The sequence below is a fragment of the Panthera leo genome, chromosome C1 (genome assembly GCF_018350215.1).
Source record: "Panthera leo isolate Ple1 chromosome C1, P.leo_Ple1_pat1.1, whole genome shotgun sequence".
Taxonomy (NCBI): Eukaryota; Metazoa; Chordata; class Mammalia; order Carnivora; family Felidae; genus Panthera; species Panthera leo.
This window is the reverse complement of record NC_056686.1, coordinates 147844168-147870180: the sequence shown is the minus strand read 5'-3', so window position 1 is coordinate 147870180 and position 26013 is coordinate 147844168. Positions and strand designations below refer to the sequence as shown.

Here is a 26013-nt window from a genome sequence, read left to right as displayed (position 1 = left end):
AAACTGGAACAGCACCGCACATCATTTTCAAGGCTAAAGAAATCAATTTGCTCAGTCAGTTCCATAGCACAGCAGGTGTGAAGTCTGCTGAAAATGGCTTGATATTTCTAACATAATTGCCTACCAAAATTCATATTAAAACCACTTCAAAGCCACAACAACATATACTCTGAACTCAATTTCAAACGGATTACAAGTCAGGAACCCCGCTGGGTCGTGCTTTTGCCTACATATTTGTTATTATTAAAAAAAGAAAAGGGAAAAACTAAATGCAGTCCATGCAGCAGCCTCCTGATAAAAGGATTAAAATGGTCATAATGCAGTTTTTTGTTTTATTTTCAGAACTTTTACTTCTGTCTAATTACAGACCTGAAAAGAACAGTGATCTAGGTCTATGGCCTAAGCATCTATCTAAGCCAGGGGTGGGCACACTACAGCTTCTGGCCCAAATCTCACCTGCCACCCATTTTTACAAATGCACTTTGACTGGGACATGGCCACACCCATATGTTCTGTATCACCTGTGGCTGCTTTCATGCCACAGCAGCAAAGCTGAAGAGCAGTGACAGAGACCATATGGCAAAGCCTATTTCCTTGTCTGGCATTTTACAGAAAAAGTCTGCTGACCTCTGATCTAAACTAATGGCTTATTTTGGAAATTTTACTTCAAATTTTATTTAAAATGTTTACTTTTATTAATCTTTATATTTCCATTTCTAAGGGAAAATGGGGAAAAAATCATCTCCTCAGTAACTGAGTATTATATATTCCTTGACTATCTTAAGTAAAAATATCTCTAGAAACGGTTTCAAATTGCAGAAGCTTACAACTATTAAAAATAAGATAATAAAGTCTTAGGAGACTTAATGATTCTTTTCTTCAGAAAATGTCTCCTGAGTGGCCCTTTCCTGAATTAAGGAATGTCCTGCTTGAGGCCACTCTACCTTCACACCAAGGCTTCAGGCCATATGTCACAGTCATAGCTGTGAGGATTCATTCAGAAATAACAGTTCTCAATGACAGAATAGGGCCTTCCACCTTGAAGGCTCTGCTGTGGAGACATGAAAGCCTGGGCACGAGGCCAGGTGTGCATCTCCCAGAGCATCCACGGAAGCCTGGCTACAGGTGTGGTGGGCAGGAGCATGGTCCTGCCCGGTCCACACCAAACTAAGAGGTTGCTCGTAGGCGGTCACATCCCAGAAAAGGGCGATACCACTTACTTTGTACATCACGTTTCCTTCCTCCATCAATTTCTGTAAAAGTATAATCAAAATATCAGGTTTGGAAGTAGCCATCGCCCAGGCGGCATTTCCTGCAAAACAAACATGCATTCAGAGGCACGTCAGTGCTCCGGGAGGGAAGGAGTTTACTGCTGCTGGGGCCAGATGGCAGCCCAGGTCACAGACGGCAGCATACTGTGTCCTGCAGCCTCCAGACAACAGTACAAGTAAGGACAGGGAGCAGGACCCCCAGGAGTTGGTCTCTCTTCCAATCTGCCTCACGCTGAATGAGGCTCCTGGGAGGAGGCTGTACCCCGTGCACCTGTTACTCTGATGAAAAGAGTGCTGGGAAACCAAGGCGTCAGAGCAACCAGGCCCATCCCTCCCTTCTGCTGGGATTTTTGGGGAAAATCAAACATGGCTTCTGAATAATCTCCTTAGCTTCCTGCAGGGCCCATGTCTGCTGGTAAGTGAAGGCACATGTTCTTAGTAGCCTCTCGCTCTCTGCTGCAGTCTATACTGCATCTGCCCAGACAGGTTGGCTCTGTCTGGTTGGTCCGCCCTCTTGTCACAGCTCATGTTTCTCCAGCCGCCAGCCCCACTTCTGAGCACGTGCAGGGAATAATGCTTAAGAGAGGACAGTCTCAGAGTCAGACTACTCTGCTCCACTGACTCTGCTGATTACCATGACCTTAGGGAAGCTATTTACCTCCACTTTGCCTTGGTTTACTCCTCTGCAACATGATGGTGTTATCTCTACCTACTTAGAGGGTAGGTGAGGATTAACTATGATAAAACATGAAACTGTTCAGAATAATTTCTGATACTGTGAACTGCTTAGTAACATCAGATCTGTTCATCTTTGCCACAGTCCCCTCCTGGGGGCTGCCGCTGGCTGAAGGTCTGATGTATTAAACTACGAGAGCCATGTTCTTGTTGCTCTTTACCCACACATTGTGAGTGGGGGCTCACGCTCCGACCAAGCACAGAGAACAAGGCTCTTCCTACTCTGAGTCCCCTCTGCCCTGTCATTATCCTTCAGTGACACCCCTCCCCCATCTAGTTTCCAGTAAAATCCCATGAACTTTCCTTCACAGAAACTGCTGGAGTTGTGGCTACCCTACCCGACTAGGACTACTCCAGAACAGTGGTTTGCCAATTCAGCTGCTCAGCAGAGCCACCTGTGAGCTTTCTTAACCACATAACCAGCCTCCCCCGAAGAGCTGAATGGAGCTGCTCAGTGCTGTGGCTCCCGGGCATCCCTAACACCCTACAATTCTAGACTGGTCTTCAACATTGGCCACTGCTTTCTACCCACATTGCAGTGATAATGTAATGAGTTATTTAAGCATTCTGAATGACTGTGTTTAAATGAGCCTTGTAGAGGACAGAAAAGAAATCTCTAGGCACCTGACATCTTCTTAACCTGGGATCAGGTAAGTCTTTATGGCCCCGGACATACTCTAGAATTTGAAGTGAACCTCCCTCTCCCGCTGCTGAGATGAGGTGTTCACTGACCTAATTTGGCTCCTTTTCTCAGCAGTGTAACCACTACAGATGTATTTCGACAACCAATGGCTCTATCCAAGGGGCGCATGCCGCTGTGGTCCACGTGCTCAATCACGGCTCCCTTCTCAACCAGATACAGTACCTGCAGGGAGAGACAGAGCCCTGAGGGGTGGCTGGTGGCAGAGGTGTCACACCCCACCCACCTCTGCATCCTGGGGTGGAACTGGCAGTCTTAGCTTTACTGTGATCTTCAACGCCTCTGGCCATGAAGGGTCCTAATGGAAATGAAGCCAACGGGTAACCGAAAAGAGGGCTATAATCCATAGCTAAAGTCCACTCTACCATCAGCAATGAGGGAGGTGGGTGAACACTCCTAGGGAGGGACATGTTATGTACATGCATTCATATACCACAGAGGAGTATATGTATATCAACTTCCCAGACCACAGGGATGGCCACAGTCATATTTTCATCTCCAATTACTTAGGAGGCAGACTTCTACAACAGCTCCTACATACTGGCAGTCTACAGCAATGGGACCTCTGGAAACACTCAGACCCACACAGCCTGGGTATAGCAAGCTAGAAAAACTAGCAGCTTGAGATTAGAAAAAACCAATTATTACTCACTTTAAGGCTTAGGAAAGAGACTCAAATATTGGGTATGTAAAGAGGCAAGGTTTGAGACCATGGTACATAGCTTGATTTGACGTGGTATGACAGCAGTCACTCAGAAATGGAACACAGAGGAAAAATCACTTGGGCTACTCAAATTGCTGAAAAGAAGTCACCTTAGATTTTCATGTGAATCTGACAGTCCACCAATTATTCAAAATGACACTGGAAGGATTAATATCCATCATATATAAAGAACTCCTACAACTCAACAATAAGAAACCCAAATAACCCAATCTTAAAAAGGATATGAATATACATTTCTCTAAAGGTGATATACAAATGACTAAGAAGCATATGAGAAGATGCTCAACATTATTAATCATTAGAGAAATGAAAATCAAAACCATGAGATTATCACCTCACATTATTAGGATGGCCACTATCAAAAAAAAAAAAAAAAAAGTGTTGGCGAGGATGTCAAGAAATAGGACCCCTGAGCATTGCTGGTGGGAACGTAAACTGGTGCAAACACTCTAGACACAGTATGAAAGTTCCTCAAAAAATTAAAAATATAACTACCACTTGATCCAGCAATCACACTTCTGGGTATATATCCAAAAGAATATAGATAAATCTTGAAGAATCTACAGGATCCTGAAGAGATATCTGCATAGCCACAGTGGACTATTGTAAATTGTGACTATTCACGATAGCCAAGAGGTGGAGTGAACTCAAGTGTTCACTGACAGATGAAATGATTGACACAATGTGGCACAGACATACAGTGGAATATTATTCAACCTTAAAAAAGGAAATCCTGTTACATGCTACAAGGTGGATGAACCTTGAAGACATTATGCTAAGTGAAATAAAGCCAGTTTATAAAAGGAAAAATATTCTATGATTCCACCTGTATGAGGTACTAGAGTGGTCAATTCACAAAGTAGAATGGTGACTGTCAGGGACTGGAGGAGAGAAACAGTCTTATTTATTGGGTACAGAGTTTCGGTTTTACAGGATAAAGTGTGGATATTAGTTGTACAATAATGTTAAGTGTACTTAGCACCACTGAACTCTTCACTTAGAAATGGTTAAGATGGTAACTTTTATGTTATGTGTTTTTAAATCACAATGAAAAAAAATTACCCTAGAATGCTAAGCTCCTTCACTCTTCCTAATGCTGACAAACTAGGATTTGGTAAGGTAATAGAAGCTGAAAAATAAAAGTATGGATATGTGAGGTTTAAACAGCTGTTTTTGAAAATCAACATTAAGTACAATTTACACTGTCCAGGAAATTGAGACCATTTAACACGAACATCACTGCCTTCTAAAAAGCATCAAGGCCCAGACATGCAGAACAAGGATGGCTTTTGTTCTAAATTTCATGGTTTCCAGAAACACAGTATCTCTCTGGCTAATTTGCACATTAGACATATTTAATTCTTCAAAAATGGTAAGTCTGAAGGAGCTGAACATTCCTTTAACACCTGCTTGGTGCCTGGGATGTGGAACTTGACAAAGACATGGTTTCTGCCCTGAAAGACATTTTGTAGTTCTTATATTACTAATATTTTATCCCTTCTTCTCTCAATTAAACATTTGGCAAAGGGATGAATATAGTGCCCTAAATATTTTATATTATTTGTATATTATTTATATATATATATTTTATCTATATAAATAATGTGACATTATATCTATATGCATCTATATAATCTATATAAATAATGTGGCATTGTCTAGAAATAATATAAACATATATATGAGCAGTTACTAATCAGATAATTATCTGGTTTATTTTTAATAAATAAAAATCAGCATTGTCTAGAAATAACAAATAATATATAATCTATATATATATAATCTATAGATTATATATATTTATATATAAATATTATATATTTATCTCTAATATATAAATCTATATATAATATATTATATATTTATATCTATATATTTATGTTATGTTTTATTTGTTATTTATTTTTTATTTATATTATTTACATTATTTATGTTATTTATGTTGTCTAGAAATATGTCTATAATATATAGATATAAATATATATAATATGTATATTATATATAGAAATATATATGTAAATATATATAATATAGATATATTTATATTATGTCTATATGTCTATTATGTCTATATTATAGACACCATATAATCTATAGATATATATCTCTATTATATTTATATATATTATTTATATTATTTCTAGACTGCCACATTTTTATTAAAAATAAACCAGATAATTATCTGATTAGTAACCGCTCATATATATAAAAAAGTGATTTTTAAATGCTCTGTAGAGGAATTCTATTTATATGGGTTACTAGAAGAAAATAAAACTACACACACATTTGTGTATATATATATATATATACACACACACACACACACACACACACACATATGTTCAACATATGTTTGAAGACACAGTTTGTAATCATGTATCTTGAAGGTTTTAAGAGTCTATTAAAATCTTTACTAAAATTCTGCCACAGACTGAATGCCAGAGAATTAGAGAAAAATGAAAGCTACCCCACAGCACACAAGTCCACACTGACCACACTCAACACGGCCTCACATGCACTCTGGGAATAATTCAACTCCTGGGTTTCTCTGCAGCACTGGCCTGGTGTGCAGGTGGAGTGTGTGACCACCTGCGGGGTACCTACGGTCTCTGCGTCACCGTAGAAGGCGGCCAGGTCCAAGGGAGTGCGGCCATTCTTGTCCGTCTGGTCTATCTCGGCTCCTTCCTCAACCAGAAACTGGACCACTGCCCTGTGACCCTTCAGACAAGCCCAGCTTAATGCTGACAGTCCCTCTTTGTCCAGAGAAGAAAGGGCAGCACCTGAAAGAAAAGCCCATTCGCAAAACATGAGCTCAGTAAGACAAAGCCCAGAAGCCAATCGATTCACATCTGCAAACACTTGGCCTGACTGGTGGCAATCAAGCCTGTGATATCTGAAGCTGGCAAAATGGTCACCACTGCTGAAGCTGAGTAATAGGTATATATGTCTACTACGTATTCTTTCTACTTGTGTGTGAATCAGAGAATGTCCATAACAAGAAGACTTTTCAAACTTGAATTGAAAAGCACTGCCAGTGGGTCTACCAAAGCTCTTTTCTTTGTCCATTCCGAAGAAACCTCTGCAGGGGCTCCCATGCTGCTACCTTTTGAAAGGAGAAATTCCACGGTGCTCAAGTGTCCTTCACAAGCGGCCACCATGAGGGGCGTCCGGCCCTGCTTGTCACTTAGGCTCACATCACAGCCACGGTCCAAAAGTAATCTAACGATCTGAAAGAAACATTGGAATTACAATCTCCCTGCTCCACTTTCAATCATGTGCTCTCTACCCAGGCAGGTTTTCCACACTTAAAAGCAATAAAGGATTCCTTCTTCAAATGCCTCTTTACATGTGTGATTTGTAGGGCCCGTGCCATCTTTCCATTGTATTCCTTTGAACAGAATCTTCTTCCAAATATGTACTTTTTTTTCACATACTCAATTACTATAGCTGTAAAACATGCACATACAAGGCATGAACAGTAGTAATGTGGAGAAGGGGAGATACCAGTCACAATCAAGTCATGACCAGACAGCCACAATGCGGCTTATGGGATCACTGGGCAGAACTAAAGGAAGGGGCAAAGGTCCTGGGTCCCAGGGTGATGATCCTGCAGCTACACTCCCGTAGGAGGGTGGGGGCTGCAGGAAAGCATTCACCCACCACACCCCCAAGCAATCTGCTTTTCTAAGCCTCCCAGCTTAGTGGATGGCTTGACCTTCACAGAAGATAATTTTTAGCAAAGCTTCCTGGAAGACATTCCCAGCCTCAGCTCTGTGCCTTCAACCAGTGCATGGCAATAAGACTGGGGAACACAAACAAAAAACCAGAGAGGTGTCTCCTACAAATACCATCACAGTGAGTGCCCTCTGGCACAGCATTAGTTATATGGCGACAACAGAAGGTGGAGTATTCCCATTGCTTTCTTGTTCTTGAGACACTGACAGATGCTTTCCAAACCTCCCCATGACTTAGGAAGTACTGAGACCAGGAGAGAGGATTAGCTAGGGCATCAGATAGACATTATGAGGAGGACAGGACGCAGATGGTACAAACCAAGCTCTTGGAAATGGAACTGAAAAGCCAATCTTGGTGGAGAGCACTGGTAGCTCCTAACAATTGCACTAGCATCATGATTCCGTGATGTAAACTTGGGTCTAGAAAATTCTTCCTATAATGTATGTAGTAAGATCCATTTGTGTGCAGCTTGACTGTAACCTCATACCAGGCATGGGGTGGGTACGTGGCTACTATTTGCAAAATGAATAAATGAATAAATGACTGTTCTCGAAGATCTCCTATGCCCCTAAATTAGAGGCAATGGGCCACTCCTCACAAAAGAAACCAGGCTGAATCACAGTCCTAGACCAGAGAGAAAATGTTTCCTTTTCTAAAGAGCATAAGAGAACCACTCTTCTTCCAAGTGTGCTGGACAAATGGGTCACAAAATCACGACAACAAGTATGTTACAGCAAGTCTTCAGTTCTCATGACAGAAAACTAACCCTCCCTGGTTAAAAGGAGGCAGCCGCTGGTCTCCCCTGGTCACCAGCCTTGCTCCCAGTTAGGTTACCAGCCTACAATGGCTGACTGCACTAGCCCGTCAAATGTTGGCGGTTATCGAGTAGAACTGACAGCACAAGCAGCAGCCAAGAATGTGAAAAAGACAGGGTCAGGGGAGCCGCATGTGGCCCCTGGGGAGATGGGCGCTAGTGAGCTCTATCCCACCCAGTTTCCGAAGCCTTCGGGGGCCCACCGGGTACCTGCCAATGCCCCTGGCGTGCTGCACAAAACAAAGGTGGGACTCCTCTCCTGTTAGTCTGAGACACAGCAGCTCCGTGCTCCAGCAGCAGCTCGCACACCTCCAGCTTCCCTCTTCCAGCAGCAGCAGTCAGGGCTGAGGGAAGGTCACAGGGCAGAGGGAGTCTGTTAGTGTGTGGTAGCTGAAGGGGGCCACAGATTCTTGGATAGTCCTCCCACTGCCAGGAAGGCGGTTCTGCACCCTTCCCTGCGTCCCTGGATCTGGGTGGGCTCTGTGACAGCTCTGACCAATGCAACACAGAAGGAATGACGACATGCCAGTGTCTGGGCCAGGTCCTGAGATGGGGAACTTCTAGTTCTCCTCGGAACACTCATTCTTGGAACCAGCTGCCATGGTGGGAGGAAACCCAAGTGGCCCTGTGGTGACACTCACAGGGAGAAGCACCCAGGCCTGTGTGTGGTTGACAGTCCCAGGTGAGCTCCCAGCAGCCAGCCAGCAACAAACTGGCAAGCATGGGTGTGCACCATCCTGATAATGGATCCCCAGACAGAGTCTCGCTGCACCAGGTAAAGCAGGTGAGCAGAGGTGAACCATCCCTACCAAGCCCAGTCCACACTGTAGATTCAGGAGCCACTATGTTTTTATTTCATTGTCTTGTTTTGCTTTTTTTGTCCCTCCACCCACAGCAAGAGATAATCAGAATATAATCAGAATATAGTGCAACACACACACACACACACACACAATCAGTAGTATTATCCAGTCCAGCCTCTTACCTTAAAGTCATAAATTTCAATCAGCAAGAACTAGTAATTACTGAGGCAGTCAAGGGCATATCAAATCATTCCTGTCTATACAGAGCTTAGAATCTCTATAACCAGTCAAGATGCTGGATTAAGAATGTCAAGAAAGCAAGAAAAGGGAATCTGATTGTTGGGGGCCTCGAGTGCTCAGGTAAATAGCCTAGTGCAATACTGAGCAGCAAGTGGCCGCTGGTAGTAGCGATGTTCTAGGAAAGTCAGCCAAGGATAAAACAAAAATAGAATGGAGGGAAAGAGAATACATTGGAAAGATTCTCATGATGCCCCCACTTCAGTAATTATGCCTCCTCACCCCCGTCCCAGGCCATGATCCTGATGAAGAGTAGTAAAAAGAGGGGTTTAATTGGATGAGCGTCCTCTGCTATGTCACGTGAATGATCATCTAGAGGAAAGGATGCTCACAGATTCCAGGGACGATCCCAAGCCAGGACAACAAGACAAGTTTCAGTGGAGGACAGGACAGGAAGGCGCTGGGGAGGAACGACACCTCAGGAGGGAGCACTGACAATTCAGATGAGGAAGGAGAAGGCTGAGTGTGGTACTGTGGCTCTATTCCTGCTGCCTGCCTAAGACAACGTTGTCTCAGCCTCACACTTACACATGCCTGGCTTCCAGAACAGATCCAGTGTTGCTACAAATCAGTAAGACCTCTCAGTATGAAAATCAGGAAAACACAGTACAAGGCCCTTCACCAAAGGTGAAGTCCAAGTGATAATGAACTTATGAAAAGTACCCAGCCTCGTCAGCAATCCAAGTAATTGAGAAATGGATACGCTCACACACACTGCTGGTTGGAGTAAAGATATCCACATCCCATCGCACAGCAACCCCACTTGCAGACACGTGCCTGGAGATGCCCTTCTAGGGCACTGAGAGATGTAGTGACAACAGCCACAAACTGAAAGCAGCTCACATGGCCATCAACAGTGGGGTGCATCGAAGTACGGTGCAGCCCAACAATGGAACACAGTACAGCAAGAACAACAAACGCCACACCACTGAAGGCAACACAAGGCACCAGTATCACAAACTTGTCATCAGTTCAAAGAAACAACACACAAAGGAACATGCACGGTGACTTGGTCATACGTAGCACACATACCCCACCGCAGCAGGGCACCTCCTTTTAGAGGGCAGCCTGGCTCCACTGCAGACCGCAGGGTCTGTGTCCCATTCTCCTGGGCACCTAAGGGAGTCAGGCCTAGGGGACCCAAGTGCTCACAAACCCTGCTTTCCACATGCACATCTCCATCCTTCTGTCCTCCTCAGACCCCTCTCGGGACAGACAACCACACCTACTCCACCTCCAGTCAGCCTGACCACAGTTCAACCCCAGGAGCCACATGTGCACAAGCATGTAAACCTGACACCTGGGCCTGATCTGCCTGTGAGAAGAACAGTTCTTCCAAGAAACAAAGAAGTCTCCTCGGACTGTTCCCGGGACACAGTGCAGTGGGGCCAGAGACTGTTCACACAGAGGTGCCACAGCTGCTCAGCAGATCACCTGAGTTTCCCATCCATCCCAGGGACCTGTGCCCTAGGAAAGTGAGGAAGATGGCAGGACTCATGAGCAAGTGAGTGAATGTGCCAGGCCGGGGCCCTAAAGATGTGAAGGTCAGGCTGTGGAAGGTGGTGTAGAAAGCAAGCCCTCTCCTTCTGGAAAGGCAGTGAGCGCTCACTTTGCTTCTGGCCCTAAGTCCCCTGAGGCAAGGAATGTGTCACCAGAGCAGCTTGTCACTGGGCAATCTTAATAATGCTTCCCTGTCATCATCTATCCAAAGAATTTCTTACAACTCTAAGAAGGGCCACAGTTAGCAGCTGCCATCTGCACTGCTGATTTTCTCAAGACAGAGACGAGGGTCTCGACTGCAGGTGCCATTCTTACCCGGGTTACCCTAAGAGGCTCACTGCCACTGACCATACATCTTAACTCGTACGGAATTTGTAAACAAACACCATAAAGAGAACAGTATTTGTATCAGTTTTATATACTGATGCCCTGGGGTGGAGGTGAGTGTTCCCATACCCAGAGTATCTGAAAACCAGTGGCCAAGGGGATCCTGTCTATACTATAGAGTCTAAACTAGCAGGCCCTGGCCCCAGCTGTCCCAGGCATGCCCAAGATAGTCCGTTCCCGCCATGGTGTTAACGTTAATGATTCCTAAATAACACAAGCTTTGGGGCACTTTTTAAGAGTGTTATCTGGATGGATCGGAACACGACCAATGAGCAGCTCAAGAGATGGAAGTTCCGGGCAGTGAGACACCTCTTGGACCTGCTGACCTCTGTAAGCCTCCTCCAATTAGGGATCTCCTCCTCTCCCCTCCTCTGGTCACAGCTGACCACTGCAAGGAAAGAATGAACGAAGGAACGAATGAATGAATAAATCCACACACACACTGCAGGCAGGGTCATGGCCAGCAGATATGCAGGACAGCCTGGGAAGGAACAAACTCAAGGCACTTCTGTTTGATGAGGTCCTGAAGCAGCAGGGCCTCACTAACATTCCATTATCTTCTATTTAGTAAACAAGTTTCATCTGTATTGTAAATGGGGCCTTTAAATCCGGATGTCTGGTGCAGCTGCTACTGAATTTTTGCAACAGCAGCACATCAGAAATGACAGCCCAGCACTAAAAATAGGGCCGTGTGTTTTATGGAGGCGCCAGAGAAGCCAGAAGTTGGAGCAGCTGATGAGCGGATGAGAGCGCCACCCCAGGCCTGGCGACAGAGCTGGATTCCCTTCTCTTCCTTTACAGCCAGACCTGCTGTGCATTTGGTGATTAACTTCCTTTTGAGATAAAGCACCTATATGCACAGGCTGAAAGAGCGTCACACAGTCTGCTCTGGCCTAACACCGCCCACGCTGTGCACATCAAGTCCTAATGAGGCGCTCTCCTTTTCAAGTGATGTAGGTCAATAGGACCTGTGTTTCCCTTTTTTACTCCTATGAATACTTTTGGCCTCATCACTCAAAACCCCTGAGGCTAGAGGGCACCTCAAGTTCCAGCAGCCACAGATTTAAGGACACCAGATTGAGAAACAAGCAAGACTGAAGAACAGTCAACCACATGCTGAAACAAACAAAATCAGGCAAGACTCTGCTCAGGAATTCCAACTATTCTGCTGAAAAGGCTGACCTCTGAGCTGACCACCAGACTCTAATGAGGGTCAGTGCACTCTGTGTGGCCAGAAGAAAAGAGGGGTGGGGGGAGACAGGAGGAGCGGGTGAGGCTCTGGCAGTGGGGAAATGCCTGTCTTCCGGCCAAAGAAATTCGGAGACGAAGGTGCGAAAAGACCTGGCACGAAATGGAGACTCTAAAATCAATGTGAGTGAACACATGGCACTTTTTATGACTCAAATTGGACACAATTTCTTTTACTTGCAAATTCCTTAACAAGATGGCACTTTTCTAATTAAATTCCCATGAAAGCATAGATCGTTTTTGGAAGATTCTGAATAATTGTACCTCAGCAATACTGTCCTGTCTTCAGAACAGGAGATTTGTCACAGCAGACATTCCTTTTAAGAAGACCCAGTTGACACCCAATATTACGAGCTTCCTGAAAACATCAGTTAGATCTGGTTCTTTGTAAAATGGATCATTTCCAGGAATCTTTTACATATTCAAGTTCTCTGGGCAAAGGTCTGATTTACAAACACTCAATTGTCAACTTGCCAGGAACGCAGTCATTCCACAAACAGGGCTGTTTATAACATTTTATGGCAGATCTGTCACTCAAATACACAGGCACAGGATGGCTGGCTTGAGGGTTTTAACAATGGATCATTATTCCCCTCCTCAGATGTTTCTGTCCCTAATTTAGAGACCTTGAGAGAAGGGTGACAGGTCAGTGCACACAGTGGCGGCTCCCACTTCCAGACATCGGCCTTTTCAGACACTCCTTACACATTGCCATGCCACCCTCCGAGGCCGGAGCGGAACACGTGAGCCCGACCGTCTGCACCTGCGAAGGGGCAGTCATGCTGGCCCAGATGGCTGACAGAGGGACATGGGCAGAGTGGCTCTGCTTTGCTTATATATTTATGTTTACTGGTGCAATTTATTTCCTAATATATTGACTTTTCCTGTCTGTCAGAAAAGTGAGTGGGGAAAAAAAAAAACCCAAAGTGCCAACATTTATAATAAGCAGCAGGATTCTCATAAATGTCATCTAGTTGCAATCAAGATGGGAACCATTAGATGTGCCACAGGCAGTGATGTTTGAACCTCAGCTGAAGGCTCTCTGGACAAACCCCACCCAACTGCAAAGGAGGAGAACAAAAGTAAAGAGTGTGCATGAAATGCTGGAAAATTCTCAGCTATTTTATCTAAGAGGTCAAATGTAATCAGGAATTTTATGATTTAAAAAAAAAAAATTCTTTGGGAATGGCAGCCTCTCTCCCTTGATTTCCAAAAACTGACTGGTTTAGAAGTTGTTATGGAGGAAGTTGACCCCTGCTGTGTTTGGCTTTGTTTTCTTCTGAGTATGGGCTGGGCTGGGCGGCCACCCTGAGGGCATCTGACAGGCTAGCCCCAAAGTTCTCTGCCTGAATGAAAGTAGCACTAAACCCCAAACAAAAGGCAGGCAACACCCCCTTATCCACCTGCTAGGAGTAGGGCTAAGATTTATAAAAGCCAAACCCCACAGCCTTGCTCTGTTAGGCATTTGCTTCCTTTGTTCAGGGGATGGGAAGGCTTCCCTTAGACAGAAAAACAACTTCCTACAGCTATAAATTCTTCATCTCCACAGGGACCAGGCAGTTACTTAATGTAATTCTCAACAACATAAAGAGTAAAATGAAACACAATAAAGAGTGATTACTCTTTACTCTTACATCTCGAGATCTCTTAGAGATTACTCTTTACTCTTACTCTATTACTTACTAAAAAATATCACTGCATTGAGGGATGAACCCCTCAAAAGTCTCTAGCACTCCCAGCCCTGAACAAAGCCCCGCTGGGTGGGCTCCGTGACCTTATGAACGGGAAGCCAGCACCACCCAGATGCTCAGAGAGTCTCCCAAGTAATGGCTGGGAACACCGTCCTAGGTCTGACCCTGCCTTAGTGTTCTCCATTTGGCAGAAGTCCCCCAGGAGGACCTGGGGGATGGAGGAAAGGATGGATGTTACCAAGCAACCGGCAACAACCGAGCATCACATGAAACGGTGACTCCCCATCACATCACGCCAGCTCCCAATGACCTACCTATGGAGGTTAAAACAAGGCAGGGGCCAAATCTAAGGAACCAGGACATTCCTGACGTGTGAAAAGTTCTGTAAAAACATGCTATCAATCTCTGTGTGATAATTAAAGACTAATTAAAGATGAAACATGAACCTCAAATTGCCAAGGAATTCATTACAGAAATAAAATTTATAATTGCCACTAAACAGGACTTCGCATGTAACCAAAAGTCATTGTTGTCCTTCGTTTCTGTAAAGTAACTGCAAACTAAGGTTCTATCACTTAAACATCCATTTCAATAATCTATCCAGACCAAATGTATAGTATAACTAAGTAACATTCAATAATTAATACTAATTTATCACAACCCTAGCAGCATACTGCATCTGTTGAACACTTAACAACTGCCAAGCTCTGGCTAAAATACTATGGGTGAATTTTTATTTAATCTTGATAAGAATCCTTTGAATTCAGTGACTGTCCATTTTATTGAGGTGAAGGAATTGAGTCACAAGAGTTACATGATTTTCCCCGAACCCACAGCCAATCAATATCATTCAGGAATTAAATCCAAACAGCTGAATGAATGAACCTGGATTCATGCTCTCAATCAAAACAGGAAAATCCTAACATATTTTAATATTATATCATGATACCTATAAAATGCTTTCTACACTGACACTTCATGGCCCTTTAAGTTCACAAATTCATTTAATATACAACTAACTTTTATGAGGTAAGTATTGCTCATCCTGGTTTTATAGATGAGGAAAATAAGGCCCAGAGAAGTTAATCAACTTGCCTAAGGTCACACAGTTAGTGGGAGGCAGAGGTAGGATTGAAGTTGGAGATCCTAACTCCTATGTTGTTGCCTCTGGGATGTTCCCCTGAAAAATATCCAACTAGGGGCACCAGGGTGGCCCAGATGGTTAAGTGTCTGACTCTTGATTTGGGCTCAGCTCATGATCCCGGCGTTGTGGGATCAAACCCTGCACTGGGCTCTGTGCTGTGCATGGAGCCTGCTTGGGATAGATACTCTTTCCCTCTCTCTCCACCCCTCCTTGCCCCTCCCACCACACCACACACTCGTGCATGCACACTCTCTTAAAAAATATATATGTGTCCAACTAATCAGACTATGAATGTTGTTTTAGATAAGAGTACCAGAAAACACTTTTCTTCTCCTGAAGAACTGTTAAGCCTTCTCCCACAGACAATAAGAATAATCTACAATGATTATGTTCCCTTCCAACTCTGGTCACATGGTATCCTAAGACCAAAACAGCTCAATCTAATGAACATTTAGGACACAGGAGCAGGAATATCTGTGCAAATTCTTGTGTCCTATTTCTGACATTATTTTTTCCCTATTCTTTTATGTATTATTTCAAATAAGTCTCTGCAAATCCTTTGAGGAATAATATGTACTATAAATAACAAATTCAATTTAGGAACAATTTCCTAAAACACGGACAACATAAATCACATTTCATACAGACTTTGTCCTAAAAAAAAATCAGAACACAGCTTTTCACAGCTGTCATTTCTAAAGTGTGATGAGAATGCTCACATTTTTGATAGACCCTCTTACACACCACGTTATTTAAAGCATATGTAATGTGTGGTTCTTCCTTCTCTCCTTAAAGGGCTGAGCATGCCCGAAGGAGGACAGTTACGTGCAGGACTCCATGCAAGGGGTCAGGGTTAAAGAGGCTATTTCCACAGATACACTCTATGCAAGTTCACATTCAGCCCAGAGGATGGAAGGAAGGAAGGATCCAAACACTTCAATAAGAATTTGAAAGAAACAATTATGATTTTTCTGAGGAAGTGCAGATGAACCATACATAGTTCTTCCAGGAGTGACTGAAATAACAAGCAACAGTGTTTGTAGGTAAAGGTGCTCTAAGCTACTTATATGTAGATGAGTACAAGTTTTTAATGCCAAAGGCATCTGTTGTCTTTTAAGGAACAGTAGGGAATTAACACAAGAAGGATGGACTCTATGCACAGCAAAAGCACCATGAACAGAGTTCCAGTAGGTAAGTGGCCAGGTTACCGGTTCATTTGCAGCGAGATGCACTCTGTGGGTTTTCAACTTGCCCCACTTCTTGCCCCCGCCCCACGCCAACCTGTCCTGCAGGGCAGGCACACACAAGTCAGCTGATCTCTGCTGTCTTGTCAGCAGAGAGGAATGGCTCTCCATAGCACACCTACGCCGGGGCAGCGAGGTGGGGATGGGTGGTGCAAACCTCAGCGGTCTGCCAGAACAGTAAAAAGACAGGGTGCAGACAAACCCAGCCCCCTTAGTTCTTACCCCCAAATCTGTCTCTACTTGAGGGTGACCCTCACGCCCATCTCCCTTCTTGCAGAGCCTGGGTTAGCCCCTCCTCCCTACATTCCCCCACTTTGTTCTTCCCCTTACAGGGTCCTAGGTTACCCCACCCCTTCTGCACCCCTTCCCCTTCCCTTCCAGGTCCTGAGCTACCCCCTCTCCCATATCCTCCAGGATCCTGTATTACCATCCTCATCCTGAGTTATCCCCTCCCTCACATCCTCTAGGGTCCTGGATTACCCCTCTGTCATGTTTTGAGGTCAAAGACAATCAAGAACTACTTTTGTTTGGATTGGCAAAACCTGGATTTCTACTCATCTTAGATACTTTCTTAAACACCAGTAGAAGAAGGGATGCCTTGACAAGGATTTTCCAACAACAGCACTGGTGAGATACAGAGGATCTCCAAAAATTGAATATCCTAGGATACAATAATAAGTCACTTTGCTTTCCTCAGCAGGATACGTTTAGCAAATTCCTTAACATAAAAGTTCTCCACATGCCCCAAAAAGCAATGGACAAATGCTTTTTCTTCCAGTCTCTCATCTGAAAATCTGTTCTGAGATGCCCATACATCTCAGAATGTAGTCTGAATGCCAAAGTCAATACTTACTGGAGTAAGTATTAAATTTGCTTTAAATTGTTACCATGTGATAGCCCTCCTCTCTCTAAAAAAGCAAAGTAAAATCTGACCAAAGGGTCATTTTTCAACCAACAATAAGTCATCCTGTTTCCTGGGGTGCATGCACCATATTCTGTGGCAGCCTTGAGTGTGATAGGCTCAGCCGTCCATGGCCTGGGTCCACCTGCAATTCAGAGCTGAAGGACACCCCACCTCCGGGAGGGTGGGCAGAACCACAGAGTGGGAAATTAAAGCAGTTCCATGGAGACAAGAGGGCAACATCAAGGATGCAATACGACTCATTACCCCGGCTGCACGGTCCAGTAAGGAAATTAGTGTGAGCACCACCCTCCTCCAAGATGGGCCTGGAAATGCTGCACCCCAGCTGACAGGAACAGGCCTCAGATTCAAGGTCCAGAGGCAGCGAGGTCCTACCCAGAATTCTGTCCAGAATTAAGAAAAATAGTGAACTTTGATTAATACACATGTAGAACTAAACTGCCCCCACCTGCTAGGAAAAGGGAGGGCCATGGAGCTGAATAATCTACTCAATTTACAGTGAAGTAGATTCTGCTCTTCTTAGAGAGGAAACTAAGGGGTTTTAAATAACTTTGACATTAAAAAACCATGGTATTTACAATGACTAAACTTCTTTAGGAAGTACTAACTAGCCAACTAAAGTATTTTGCCAACTGCAATAGCATGAGCAACATAAAAGACACTTTAGAGGAGGTATTTCAGCCAGACTTCTCACTCCCCCTGACAGAGCATCATCCCCTTGCAGAAATTAGGGCAGGGGAGCCCTGGGAGCAGTCAGCCCATGGGCATGACAGCATCCTGTCTGGGCATGAAGCCCAGGGCCCCAGGCCTGCTGACAGACCAGCCAGCGAGCAGTAAGAAGGACTTCCCAGGGAATAACAGTATGAGGACACAGCACATCTAGGGTGAGCAGTTGGGCTGGCAGTGCAGGGAGGGGGACATTAAGCATGGGCTGGCACAGGCCACTCTGTGCTATCAGCCATGCCCACACCACGTCTGGTTGTTAACAGCTATGTCCCCAAAGGTGCGATCCAGCACCCAACTACACCCTCAGCACACCTGCGGCACCAGTGACTCAGACAAGAGTTTCTAAGCCAGCCTGGAATCCAGCAGGACACGGTCTCTGCTATGACAGACACAAGGAAACCAGAAGATTAGTGCCTTATGAGCCACCAGGCTCCTTACCCCTCCCCACCCCAACAACAAAATTTCTCCCAAATTATTCTGCAAGGTTAATGTTACTTGCCCGAAGACTGTATGTTTTTTAAAAATTTTTTTAAATTTTTTTTTTTTTTTTTTGAGAAAGAGACAGAGAGAAAGAGAGAGAGAGACAGAGTGTGAGTGGGGGAGGGGCAGAGAGAATCCAAAGTAGGCTCCAGGCTCTGGCTGTTGGCACAGAGCCTGATGCGGGGCTTGAACCCACAAACCATAGCATCATGACCTGAGCCAAAGTTAGATGCTTAATGGACTGAACCGCTCAGGCACCCCTGGTTTTGTTTTCTTTAAACCCACTTGTTCACTCAGCCAACACCCATGTGACAAGCACCCAAAAGGCCAGTATCTAGTGGCTACCAGGTTTCAGGGCACAGAGTACATTTCCAACATCACAGGAGGTTTGGTTAGACAATACTAGATTAAATAGTTGCTGTTCACACAGGTAACCACAAGAGACAGAAAAATTTCTGCTCTCCTAAAGCCTACCATTTGGGAAAACCCACCTCTGACCAAACCAACATCAATAATCAAATTTATAAATGGTCAACTGTAAAGTGACCCAAAAGAGTCACGGCTGGGGAAGGCCCTGCTTACCAGACAGGCACATCTGCACATAAAATGGCAAATGCTAACATAGAAGAGCCTCTATCTCCCTATAAAGAATAAGAAATTCCGACCAGAAACACAGACAGTAGGCTCACAGACTTGAGAGTTGCCTGCAGCTTGGAAACACAGTTCCTCTGACAATTTGCAACAGCATGAGGTCACCAGTTAGGCATCTCTGATCATTTCAGTTTGGGCTAATCCACAACAAACATGGATATGGAAACAGTAACTTAGGCCGGGACTTCGTGGGAGCGATTACTTGTCATGGCTGAGGAATGCCTGAAACAGAGATAACACAAGCATCTGATGGGTTCTTGTCATCTTCCAGGCCGCCCTGGAAGCAGGGCCCTGAGATGGCCTGGCCACGCCTGGGAATGTCATGGAGCAAAGGGGCTCCACAGCCTGGAGGGCAGAGCTGTGGGTGGCCTCACGCGTCAGCAGCCCCCTCCTCGGTGGCTTGGTGCTTTCTGACAAGTCCTACCACTTCTTCCACCGGAGGGGAAGTGCTAAGAAGCTACCAGACTACACAGCAGTTTTCCAAGGGCTGGACCCTATAAATAGCAACCAGACAGGAAAAGCAAATGGCCCCAGATGCTGGTGAAAGGGAGACCTACATAAGTTAAGCTCTCTATTCTCTAAAACCAGTAGAGATATCCTTTAAGTTTTCTAAAAACTGTGGGTTTACTACAATAAACCTCCAAATTAAATATTGTTATTATTTTAGATGAGCATCTTTAAAATCTGTTATACTTTCTTGTCTCTTAAAACTCAAGATAGAAACCACGGGCACCTGGGTGTCTTGTCCCGTTAAGTGTCAGACTTTGGCTCAGGTCATGACCTCACGGTTTGTGGGTTCAAGCCCCACCTCGGGCTCTCTGCTGTTAGTGTGGAGACAGCTTTGGATCCTCTGTCTCCCTCTTTCTGCCCCCCCCCCCCACTCTCTCGCTCTCAAAAATAAAGATTAAAAAAAATAATAATGCTAAGATAGGAACCATCCTCTTCTGTGATGACATTTGAGGACTCTAGGTCATCAGCAGGGAGATGCTCAGGGTACAGAAGGCATAGGACTGTCCCTACTCCCACCAACCCCACAGGGACTGGCCTGAGTGACCAGGGGTCTCTATGGGTCTGTTGTTCCCTGTGTTCCCTCCTCTCTGGCTGTCAGCTGTCATCACCTGTCACCAGTGACATGCAACTTCTAGTCAGCAAAAGGCATAAAAATGACATTTTTGCAATATAAAGGAGATACACAGGGAGCACAAGGGTCTCTTCTGGCAGAAAAGTGGGGAAGGATTTTGTGCACAGATTTAGCCCTCCCACTTCTAGAACTGGCTGTGAGAGAAGGACAGGTAGCTGCATCTGCAAACAGGGGGGTGTCAGTGCACAGAAATAGAATGGGAAGGGGAGCCAAAAACAGACCAAGGAGACCCTCCCTGGTTACCCCATCAGCTGGTATTTTAAAGCCAAGCTGTTCAAACTAAATGTATACTCAACAGACCTGTATAAGCTTCTACAAGGGTTCAAAGAGAAATACTGAACCACTTTATTCATACGATGCTTCCAGTTTTTCTGTCATCTTCCCACACCCCTGACAGGCTCACTCACAGGATCCTGCCCCTGGGCTGTGGCTGGAGACAGACAAGCTTCACACTTGGTGCTTTAGACACAGAACACCACTGACGACACCCAGGAATAGGACCAAACAAAACCAGGAAGCAAAATAACTGCTTTTACTTCCGAGGGTCCCAGCAAAGAGAAACAGTGCACACAGTGGGGCAGTCCACACAGTCTGGGGACCTGCCTGGTTGCTGCTTGGTAAGAACAAGGAACAGGAGTGGACCCACACACTCATGCTATCGTTACCAGGGCCTTCTGTTCCAGAAGGCATTCGGGGTCAGGTACTGTAGACACTTCGTGGCCAATCCCAAACACAGACCACCTAATCTGGACACGTGCAGATGTGCCCTCATCTAAAATATCCTCTGCGAGATTCCAAAGTATTCTTTTGACAAGCACAGACCTGGAATTGGGAGGACCTGGGGTAGGAGACATTAATGGTCATTTTTGAAGGAACACAGGAGAAAGATACCAAGGAGAAAAATGGAGCAAAGGCAAGACTGGTTTTATTGACACACAGTCTACATACAGTCACAGGGTCCCCCTGAGCCTGAGAAACAGTGCTTAGCTTTTTCTTTGGTTTAAATTTAGTTTTAAAAAGTCTCTCAAACTTTTGGCTGATGAAATTTCCCCTAATGCCCGAGGAAGAGCGTGAGCTGCTTCTCAGGCTGCAGAGTGATCTGAGCGCGGGGCACCAGCCTTTGGAAGACACTGGCTGAAACATTACTCATCTTCTCATCAAGGCTGATGGGAGAGCTGTTGTTTCTCTTAGGGGTCTCCCCTCAGAGTCCCACGGGGGAGAGCAGAGCGGGGAGAATACTGAAATTCAGGACTGGTCATCAGAGACAAAACAATGTTCACACAGCACCCTCAAAGGCAGCCCTTCTCAGGAAAAAAAAAAAAAAGTCAACGTTAAAGATCACAGATTCCGTTTCTCCTAAGTGAGTGCCACATCGCCATCATGGGTACTTCTCACGTGTCCCATCCCCAAGTCAGGCCCTTTAGACAACGTTCTACAGACGTTCTCTTCTTGCCCTGAAGCCATGTCACCTCAAACACTTGTTTGAGAAAACAAGAAAAAAGAGTCCCAGTCTCATCCCAGAACTAAGGAACCAGAATTTCTAGATGCAAGTGAATCATGTCAGGCTGGGGGGTGTCTTATCACTGTGTACATTCATTTGGGCAAGACTGCCTTATCTCCTTTAGTCTTTGCCTCAATCCTAGAAAGCGGGTACTATTTACCTCATTTGACAAGGAGGCAAAGTAACTCGTCCAAAGTTATTTAACCAGGCAATTGAAGGGCAGGGATTCAGACGTTCTGGCTCAGCACAAAGCAGGGTCATGCACTGACCTGGTCTGTTACCCACAACACAATATGGAAGTGGATGGACACTTTTCTTTTGCCAAATTACAAAGCAACCTGTGCTATTTAAATGGGTGGAGGAAAGACTCTGTGGAATCAAGAGTATTTAATTTTAAATTATTTTATATATATATATATAAATAATATGTATATAAATATATATATATAAATAAATTTATTAATATTTAAATCTATGCACGTTGAGCCCAAGCATAATTGAACCCCATTTGGGGTCCTGCCCTCTCCTTGGAACCATGGCGCAGGCCACCCCCTCCCGACGTACCACAAACTAGCTTTATAAACCATGCACACGGCAGCAGCCTCAGAGAGAGGGCACCAGGAGGCTCTGAAGTGCAGGCCTGTACTTCCTGCTGGGGAACTCTGAGTATGAGTTACCTGATAAACTCGACACACTACCATTTGGCTTGTTAGGAATAATTGAGAAGCATTTGGAAATAATTCTATGCAGGCAGAAACAGAAGTCATACGCAGCCATCCTTGTTTTATTGTACTCATTTTATTGTACTTCTCATATACTGTGTTTTTTTACAGATTGAAAGTCTGTGGCAACCCTGAGGTGAGAAAGGTTTGTTTTCATAGCAGTTGCTTAACTTGTGTCTCTGTGTCATGTTTTGGTAATTCTTGCAATATTTCAACTTTTTCATGATTATATTTGTTATGGTGACCTGGGATCAATGATTATGACTCCCTAAAACCTTAGAGGACAGGTTTTTTTTTTGCATAAAGTATTAAAAAAAATTTTTTTAATGTTGATTTTTGAGAGAAAGAAACAGAGTATGAGTGGGGGAAGGGCAGAGAGAGAGGGAAACACAGAGTCTGAAGCAGGCTCCAGGCTCCGAGCTGTCAGCACACAGCCTGACACGGGGCTCGAACCCACAAACCAGGAGATCATGACCTAAGCTGAAGTTGGATGCTAAACCGATGGAGCCAGCCAGGCGCCCCTCAAAAAATATTTTTAAATTAAGGTCTGTACATTTTTTTTACGACTTAATGCTACTACACACTTAGCAGACTACAGTCTAGTGTGAATATAACATTTTATGGACTCGGAAACCAAAAAACTCATTTGACATGCTTTATTGTGATATTTGCTTTATTGTGGTGGTCTGGAGCCAAACCTGCAATGTCTCCGAGGTATGCCTGTACACTAGGCGTGCGCATGCACACACACACACACACACACACACACACACACACACACACGACACAGCCCAGAAATGCATTTAGCACTCTTGGTTACATCTATTAAACAACAACTCATAACTTAAAGTCTTATATTTTGAATACCAATTCGGTCAAATGGAAAATTTCAAAGCAGCGTTAGCTGTGTTAATCTGACAAATAACCAACTCAGATCTTCATTATGATGCACTCACCTGGGGCTCCCCTCCCACACTTCAGTTAAATACATATATCCACGCCAGCGAAAAGGGACCTGGCAGCTTGTATTCAGGAGTTGAGAGAGGCCCCGCAAGGCTGGAGTCCTGCTCTCATTCTATAAGGCAGGCTGCAGCCTTCCTTGCTGAGCAACTTTGACTCATCTGAATGTGAGGCTCCTGTCCTGCTCATAGTGCATTGTTCATAGGAAGACCACGTCAGGGAGGATACAGAAGACTCCACAAAGCGGAAACTACCATCTTATTTAGGTACTTCTAACAGAGATTCATCAGAAGTGCAAGAACTAATAGTCAAATTCAAAACTATTCTGATTTGCTTCAAAAAAAGTTTTACCATATTTGGGAAGTTTTAAAAGCTCTAAACATCAAATGCCTTGTGATAAAATAAGAATAGGACTAACATGTATCTCAAGTAATTCTTAAGATAACTTAGGCCAAAATGGGGGCTAAAACATCAAGAAAGCTGGCCCAGACTACAAGCAGTGGAACCATAATTACCTGTTTCTCCCCACAGCGTGTCGGTGCCATTGACGTCTACCTCATGTTCCTTCTCCAGTCCCAGCAAGCACTGGACCACCTGTCAGAAGTGGCGAGGTGATTTAATGAGTTCTCACAGCCATATGTGCTTATTATATCCCATGCATCAAAGGAGAAAGTGTGTTGTTTTTTTAACCATAATTATCTCATGCTACACAAGGAGACAAAATATAATGAAAACTGTTTTCAAGCATAATTCATATGCTATTCACATTTTCACTTTGAGAAGAATAAAAAAACCTCAGTGAATTTCAGCAACATTGTTCAGGATTACTAGGTACTCAGAATTCTAATGAATTCCAACATGACCCAAATATGCCAGCCTAATCAACAAAGGACACGGGAGATCATACAAAGTGCAGTTTCTGCATAAATCGCAGGAAGATGGTGAATCCGTTTTTTCACAAAGATGCAAAACAAAGCAATATATACCTTTTCAATAAAATAAAATAAATAGTATTGTCCAGAAGATTTTTCTACTGACAGCATCATTCTTCTTTTCCCTAGTTCTTTTCCCTTCTTCCCCATCAAAAAGAGCTTGAGATCACAAGTATGGAGGCAAGAGTGCTGGCTCGTGGGGAAAGAACACTATGTGAGCCCGGAGCCAGCATCCACCCTATGCAACAGCAGCAACAGGAGAGCATAATGAAGCCATTTCCCAGTCTCCCAATCCATACCCTATGGGTAAACTGCATAATAGCCCCAAGTATGATCACATCGTCATCCCCAAAAGCTGTGAATGTTACCTTATAGGACAAGAGGGAATCTGCAGGTGTGATTACGAATCTTGAAATGAGATGATTATCCTGAATTACCCATGTGTTCATCTCATATACACCTGACATAATCACAACTGTCTTCAAACGAGGGACAAGAGGAATCAAGGTCAGAGGAAGAGATGGAATGACAGAAGCATAGGTTAAAGTGACGCACTTTGAGGGGCGTCTAGGTGGCTCAGTCGGTTAAGTGTCTGACTTTAGCTCAGGTCATGATCTCACAGTTTGTGGGTTCGAGCCCCACGCCGGACTCTGTACTGACAGCCGAGCCTGGAGCCTGCTTCGGATTCTGTGTCTCCCTCTCTCTCTGCCCCTCCTCCACTCACACTCTGTGTGTCTCTCTCGAAAATAAATAAATGTGAAAAAAAATTTTTAAGGTGACGCACTCTGAACATAGAGGAAGGGCCATGAGCTAAGGAATACAAGGCTTCTAGAAGCTCTAAAAAAAACAAGGAAACATTCTCCTATAGAGCTTCCAGAAGGAACACTGGCTTTTGGACATGTTAATTTTAGCCTTCTGGCCTCCAGAACTGTAAGAAAATAGATGAATGTTGTTTGAGCCACTGGAGTTTGTGGTCACTTGTTATAACAGCATTAGCAAATGCATACACCCTTCAAGGCTTCTGGTGAACAAGCCCTGCCCTTTTCTAGGAGACAGTTACTGGCCCTGCTGAGGCTGCTTTGGCACAGCATTCCTCCCAGCCAGCTTTGAAACAGGTTGAGTTTAACAGGAGTTGAGAAAAAGGTCACATATGAATGTGGCATTCACTGTCCTCCCTGTGATGATTTTTCACACTTTGCGTTCCCATGCAGATTTAGGGAGCACTTTAAAAAAGGAAAAACATCTCCATTTGCTTATTTGTGTATTTAACATGCTCTCTGTATATGAGTATTTAAAAAACACATTTATAGTTCTTTTTTAAAGAAACAATAAACCTATTACACAGTAACATTTAACATACTGTTATGAAATATGTATTTTTTTAAGTGAAATTACTATTTTTTCCAAAACTAAAACATATAGGGAGGTTGGCTGGCATTGTTTCCTATTTTTATAAATCTCTTTTATGCCTGTCTTAAGAGAAGACAGCTGCATTCTCTTATGTTTCTGCAATTAACTTGTTGCAGTATATTGTATTGGCTTAAATATTGTATATGTGTACTTTTAATGTTTTAAATGCCAAATTTAAGCCAGCTTTCAGTATGTATGTATACATGCACGTGTGTGTGTGTGTGTGTGCGTGTGTGTGTCCGTGTCTGCCCTTGTGTTTTAAATGCCAAAAAGTC

General features: G+C 44.1%; 1 protein-coding gene and 1 long non-coding RNA gene across 9 annotated transcripts in view; one reads left to right on the top strand and one right to left on the bottom strand.

The window, feature by feature from the left end:
* Positions 1-26013, bottom strand: part of TANC1 (tetratricopeptide repeat, ankyrin repeat and coiled-coil containing 1) — a 240464-nt gene that overhangs the window by 5503 nt on the left and 208948 nt on the right. For all 8 annotated transcript variants that reach the window (XM_042948898.1, XM_042948897.1, XM_042948901.1 and 5 more), the window contains 6 exons: positions 23912-23990; positions 8190-8323; positions 6534-6657; positions 6035-6210; positions 2739-2871; positions 1221-1312 (listed from right to left, as the gene is read on the bottom strand). In XM_042948898.1, the coding sequence (XP_042804832.1) occupies positions 1221-1312; positions 2739-2871; positions 6035-6210; positions 6534-6657; positions 8190-8323; positions 23912-23990 (738 nt within the window). The remainder of the gene's footprint in view (positions 1-1220; positions 1313-2738; positions 2872-6034; positions 6211-6533; positions 6658-8189; positions 8324-23911; positions 23991-26013) is intronic.
* LOC122226166 lies at positions 1254-6063 on the top strand. Its single transcript, XR_006205502.1, has 3 exons — positions 1254-1686; positions 2318-2656; positions 5985-6063. It is a non-coding gene; the product is annotated as an uncharacterized LOC122226166 (long non-coding RNA).